Source organism: Gracilinanus agilis, chromosome 6 (genome assembly GCF_016433145.1).
Source record: "Gracilinanus agilis isolate LMUSP501 chromosome 6, AgileGrace, whole genome shotgun sequence".
Classification (NCBI taxonomy): domain Eukaryota; kingdom Metazoa; phylum Chordata; class Mammalia; order Didelphimorphia; family Didelphidae; genus Gracilinanus; species Gracilinanus agilis.
The window spans coordinates 297,369,685-297,376,064 of NC_058135.1; the positions used below are offsets into that span (position 1 = coordinate 297,369,685).

The 6,380-nt window shown below is 57.1% G+C and overlaps 1 protein-coding gene across 1 annotated transcript in view; it reads left to right on the forward strand.

The window, feature by feature from the left end:
• Nucleotides 1-379: 379 nt before the first annotated feature.
• Nucleotides 380-6,380, forward strand: part of MUC2 (mucin 2, oligomeric mucus/gel-forming) — a 43,768-nt gene continuing 37,767 nt past the window's right edge. The window contains exons 1-5 of the mRNA XM_044682085.1: nt 380-455; nt 2,217-2,481; nt 5,053-5,167; nt 5,459-5,549; nt 5,680-5,789. Coding sequence (XP_044538020.1) covers nt 380-455; nt 2,217-2,481; nt 5,053-5,167; nt 5,459-5,549; nt 5,680-5,789 — 657 coding nt within the window. The remainder of the gene's footprint in view (nt 456-2,216; nt 2,482-5,052; nt 5,168-5,458; nt 5,550-5,679; nt 5,790-6,380) is intronic.

Genomic DNA, 6,380 nt, shown 5'->3' on the forward strand with positions numbered 1-6,380 from the left:
TGGCACCAGCTGTGTGCCTGCTAGTTGCTGGGAGGAGAGGAGCAGGTTCCACCTGGGTGTGTGCTGGAATTGGAGCGATTGGGCTTGGAGCATCCTGCAGAATTACTTGGTTTACCCAGAGAGCTATAAAAGATGATTGCCTGATAACTAAATCAATATTTCCCCACCACTGCCCAAGGAAGCCAAGCTGGGCACTTGAGCCTGGGAGCCCCCACTGCTGTTTGCTCATTAATCTGGCAAATGTTACACCCATTCCTGATCCCTCCTCTTCCCCTTCCCCTCCCTCCAAGGGCAACACCCGGCCGGCCAGCAGCCTGCATATAAAGCCCCGGCCCCTCCACGAAGTCATTCTCCAGCCAGCCCATCCAGCTGAGCCAACATGGGGTCGAGCCTAGCCAGTCTCCTGGCAGTCTGGCTGGCTCTGTCCTCCGTAGGCACAGCGGACCTTCCGAAAGGTAAGACCTCAAAAGCCATTGGATGGTCCCGTGAAGGGGAAGGCGTGCCACAACCACCTCCAAGATGAGACACGAGAGCCGGGGGCTCCCCTCTGCCATGGCATTGCCTACAGCTTCCTTGGGCACTAGACCAGGGTTGGGATTAAGCCAGTGCCATGGCTCCACCCGCTGCCCAAACCGCTCTCTGGCCATCAAGTGGAACGAAAAAGACGAGGGGATCTTTGGCGCCTTTGCGTTCCCTTGGCAGAAGAGGGCAGGGCCCAGGGTGGTGGCCCTGAGTCGCCAAGCTCCCAAGAGATCATTCAGGTCAGCTGGGTCTCCAGAGGAGGTGATACCACCAGTGAGGACGGTCCCCTTGGAGCATTACGTGAGGCTGGGGCAGGGGAAGGAGGGGGCCGTGGCGGATGGGAAAGGTGAAAGGGCTGGCCCCAGCGCCACGAGAACATGGCTCCGAGTCAACGTCCTCCTTCCCTCTGGGCTCTCTGGCCCGACGCTCAGCTTCTCCCGATCCACGAGCTTCCCCATCAGCAAAGGGCAGCAGCTCTGCCCTGGGTGCCCAGCCCCCAGCTCGCTGACTCCCAAGGAGGGACTGGCCCTGCACAGTCAGGCTCCTCAGCCTAAGCCAGGAAGAGTAGAAATATTTGAATGGTGATGGAGAGCAAGTGGTGGGGGACCTTCCTCTCAGCAGACCTCAGGGGATCCCCACTTGAGGCTCTGGAGACCCCCCAAACCACAGGGCCATTCAGGACTCACAGGGAGTAACCAGACCTGAGATTCCCCTCTGCCCCAGGGGGAAGTCACAGAATGGAAACAGAGACAGGCTCAGTGCTGCCTGAGAAGGCTCTGAGTGCCAGGGCCATCGGGAGTCCCTTGGGAGCGAGCGTGCTCCTCCTCTCCCCTCTTCTCCCAGGAGGGGGTTGGGCTAGGTCTGCATTAAAGCCCTGCTCTGCTAGATCGTCAGCCCTAGGATCCCAAGACTTCAAGCCACTGAGCTCGACACTGGGTGGGTGGGTGGGCAGAGTCTGAACCTCCAAGAGTTCAACCATGGTGGTGGCCGTGGCATATTTGATGAAGATTCTACCTGCTATGCAAGGCCTGATGCCAGCTCCTGCCAAGCTCCGGCCTCTGGGCAGGGCTCCTCTCCCGGGACTTTAGGGTCAGATGTCCAGGAGAGGGCTTGAGATCCATGAGATGTCCCCTGTTGAGGAGACCCAAGGAGGATGTGGTGGGGGAGCTCTACAGGTGGCAGCTACATCTTTAATGCTCGTTTACTAGGCATTTGCCAGAACAGGGTCTCACAGCAGAGATTCCAATGCAGGATGGGGCTGAGGGCCCCAAGTCGCCACTGGCTCCACAGCCTGAAGGGATGGAGGGGATCCTTAGAGAGGGCGGGAGCAGGGCTTGGAGGGGCCTCAGGCGCTTCTTCAGAATGCTCTCTTCCTAGGGCTTCGGGGAGCCAGAGGACACAGCCTGTGCCCCCAGACCATGCAGCCTGATGGTCGGAGGGGATCCTGGCTGCTGGGCCGGGGTGGGAAAGGGGGACTTGAGATGACTTTTTTGGAATTTCCCTCCCCTTGGCTTTGGGGAACCCCAGCATGCATCTGTAGTCTCCTCAGGAGCTCCATCAGGCCTTGGCCTCAGAGTGACTGGATGCACCTGCAGGAGGCCGCTGATTAGCCGAAACCTCAGACCAGCCCAAGGGCCCTCCTGCCACAAGCCTTGTGGCTTCTGGTTTCCCATCTCTTGGCCTTCTCTCCACAGGCAGGAGTCTCAACCATGGCCACGACGTCTGCAGCACCTGGGGCAACAACCATTACAAGACCTTCGACGGGGATGTCTACCAGTTCCCCGGCCTCTGCGACTACAACTTTGCTTCAGACTGCCGTGACACATACAAGGAGTTTGCTGTCCACATCCAACGTGGCCTGAGCAGTGCAGGCCACCCCCAGATCACTTACATCCTGGTCACCATCAAGGATGATACCATCTACCTCACCCACCAGCTCGTGGTTGTGAATGGGGCCATGTAAGTCATGGGAGGGGAAGGTGGAGAAGGGAGCGTCCACCGACCATGCACATCACTGAACTGAGACCTAGTGGCCCCACTAGCTGGTGCCCAGGGGCAAGACTGGTCCTAGGCCTGGAGTTTGGTTGTTCTCGTCTCTAGGCACATAAACGTGGGCTGGAGGCCCTGAACCTCAGTTCATTCAGTCCTTTCCCTTTACAGAGGAAGAAACTGAGGCCCAGGGAGGGTAGTGACTCTCCAGGATCTCACAGCTAATAAACAGCAGAGCCAGGGTTTGGACCAGGATATCCAGCTCCCACACCAGGGAGCAGGCCAAGGGAAGAGGAGGCCTCAGGGATAAGCAGGTCCTGGATTCTTCAGCTGGCAGAGCTAGAAAGATCCCTAGAGCTCATCGAGTCCAGGCCAGAGTAGGAATCTAGATCTCCAGAGAGGATAGGGAAGAGACTGGATCAAGAGCACTTTGCCTCCGTGAGACAGCAGGGTGTGTGTGTGTGTGTGTGTGTGTGTGTGTGTGTGTGTGTGTGTGTGTAAGAGGGCTCTCATGGAGTGGATTTCCCTTTGGCAAGTCTGGAGTCCTTGTGCTCAGTGGCACCTCTGGAGATCCCGGATGGTCCACAGCCGGGGGGAAGGTTGGGGGCTCGGGAGGAGATAAGGAGGAAGTGGGGCAGGGCTAAGTCGAGCCTCCACTGAGCTCCATTCCTGCTCGGTGACCTGTACCGGCCTTGGACAAAAAGCGGTGTGTAATTTGCACCCAGAGGTTAGAGTTACCCAAGAAGTGTCCTGTTTAAAGGGACAAAGGAACCAAGGACAGCGCCCGGATTGTTCCCGCTCCATTGTTCCTAAAACAAAGGCGTGAATGGGGACCTGTTGGGCTGGTTGGCTGCACCAGGAGGAGTGTCTCTTTCCTAAGATTTCATGCGGCATCCCATTGGGGGCCCTGGGCACCCGAGGTGGGCCATGGGATGAGGCTGGGCTCCCTGTCCAGACAGAGGCTGCCCTGAAAGCGGGCCGCCCCAGCTCCTGGCCCCCCTTAAATCTCCAGCCGTGGGCAGAGCGTCAGTCCCGAGCTGATGGGGAATCTGGGTCCCAAAGGTTCCGTTGTGTAGCTCTGGGCAAGGTCTTTCTCCTGGCTCAGCAGCATCTTCTCCATCTGTGAAATGGGGATAATGGCCCGTCTGGCTCCGGGACTGTGACGGGGAAAACGTGTGGTCCCCCTGAGGTGATGAAGAAATACCGGCTGCTACTCTTGGGGCTGACACGTGGGTCATGAAAGGCTGGCCAGAGGTGGCAGAGGGAGCAGTTGCTTTGGCTTCATTGCCCAGCCAAGGAGGCTTTCTCTGGGCAAACAGGGAGACGAGCTTCCTAAGAACACCTCCTGCTTCCAGAGCACATCCGGTGTGGCAATGGCTTCACTTCCTCCCTCCTCCTAGTAACCCGTGTCCCAGGCAGAGCTGGCACTGTAAGCTCTTGATTCGAGGCGAGGAAATGGAGCATCATGGACTTGCTCCAGGTCCCGTAGAGCCTTTTCCTCTCCTCTCCTCTAGCCAAAAGGTCCCAGCCGACGCAGGGGGAGGCAGGATGGGAAAACAGAGAGGACTCCCCTTTCCCCCAGCCCTGCTCCATGTGCTTGGAGGCATGAACACTGGCTGCCTTTTAGCAAGGGAGTGGTCAGAGCAGTTGGAAGCTTGGACCCACTCTGAGGAGTCCCAGAGGGTGGTGCCCAGCAGCCGAGTCCATTCCCAGAGCTGGTAGGAAGATTACAGGAGCCCGAAGGACAATAGAAACTGTCCCTCTAGTTCTCTCACTTTACAGAGGAGGAAATTCAGTTCCAAGGAGGGGAAAGGACTTGCCCAAGGTCTTACAGACTTCTAAAAGAGCCAGTGTCCAACCATAAAAAAGGATGGCACAGAGAGTCTGGCTTCACTCTCTCTCCCTTTCCCCCCAAAGACTGTGGGGCACCCTAGTGGAGTTTCTCCAAGCCCCAAGCTTAGTGCCAGCGAGAGAGAAGTGACAGGGGTCAGAGAAGGTAAAACTCTTCCAGGAAAGGGGGCACCAGCTCATAAGCTTCAGGCCAGAGCCAGGCTGGGGAGCAGGAGGCAGCAGGCTGAAGGCTGGGGCTTAGAAGCCCTAGGGGGGAGCAGCCAGATGCTATCCAAAGGCACCTCCAAGGGGTGGGGGAGGGTGTGGTGTGCTCCTGGTCCAGGTTTGGGAAACCGGTGATGGTGGGAGACAGAAGCTCCCCCCTCCCCTCGGGGAGAATGGAGAAGCCCTCCTATAAGGGCTGTGGGCGAGCAGCAACTTTCCCTTCTCAGGATCTGACTTCCCCAACTACTCGCCTGACCCAGCTGCTTCTCCAGCCGAGGTCTTAGTGGCAGAGAGCACAGGCCACCGGCTCTCCCTCTGGCCTTCCCCCAGGTGCCCCAGCCCTTTATCCTCCCTGCCCCCTCTCCCCTTCTCTCCTTGGAGGTGTTGGGAGCTTTGGCCAGTCACCAGGGCCCACAAGTCTCTGGGAATCTCTCAGTGGGACTTAGCCCAGACACAACGTGATGCTTCTCCCATACTTTCTTGCAGAGTCCGGGTGCCCTACTACAGCTCCGGCCTTCTCATCGAGAAGAATGACATATACACCAAGATCTATGCCCGAGGGGGCTTTGCCCTCATGTGGAATCTCCAGGATTCTCTCATGGTGAATACAACTCCCTCCGGCCTCTAGTCTCCTACACTCCCCACCCCAGGATGCACAGGGCTAGCAGAGGGAGGGGGAAGCAGGTTCCCCCAGGCTTCTAGGGGGGATAACTTAAGAGAGGGTGAGGGAAACTGAGGCCTGGGGAAGGAAGGTTCCCTTGAGGCTGGGGCTGGGATCACATGGTAGAGGGTGACCCCAGCCCTGTTCTAGCCAGCCATGCCTGCAGGGAAGAGGACTGTCCCTCTTGGCTTGGCCATCAGTCTCAATGCTCTTTCTTCTTTCTCTGCTCAGTTGGAGCTTGATGGCAAATTCCGCAACCATACCTGTGGCTTGTGTGGGGACTACAACGGCATGCAGACGTACTCTGAGTTCTATAATGAAGGTAGGCAGTCTGCCCATGGCGGGGGGGCTTGGTGGGCGTGGGAGAGGGAGGAAGTATCTGTCCTGCAGCTGTGGGCCCAGACACATGGGGCTTCAGGCTGGGCTGCTCATGGCCACACTTTCTCCTCCAGGAATTACCTTCAGCGCCATCGAATTTGGGAACATGCAGAAGATTAACCGACCGGATGCTGTGTGCGAGGACCCTGAAGAGAAAGAAGTCCTCAAGTCCTGCTCAGAACACGTAAGCAATTCCTGGCCAGAACTGTTTGAGGGCCAGGCTGAGCCTGGGCAGCTGTGGCTTGGGGGCCACTTATGGGGGGACACACAGGCTGTGCTGGCAAATGTTTAACCAAAAAGGGGTGGATGCTGCACTTGGAAGCTCAGCCTGGGTGATCCCCATTCTCTCCATCGCTTCCACAAATCAGCAGCCAGTCCAAGCCCTGGTGTGCAGCATTTGCCAGTTTCTGATGTGTGCAAAGTCACAAATTAACTTTATTTACAGGCATTTAAGGCTTGATTATAGCAGAACATATAAAAAGACATGTTTTAAAGAATCAGTTTGGTTCTCCTAAAGTCAGGGTAGGAAAATCTAGAGCATTATCAGCACAGCTTCTACCAAGATCCCTCCCTCCCTCTCTTCCTTTCTTTTTTCCTTCTTTCCTTCCTCCCTCCCTCCCTTCTTTCCTCCCGCCCTCTCTCATTCCCTTCCTTCTCTCCTTCCTCTCTCTCTCCCTCCCTCCTTCCATCCCTCCTTCCTTCCTTCTTTCCTCCCTCCCTTCCTTCTTTCCTTCATCGCTTCCTTCCTCTCTCCCTCTCTTCCTCCCTCCCCTTC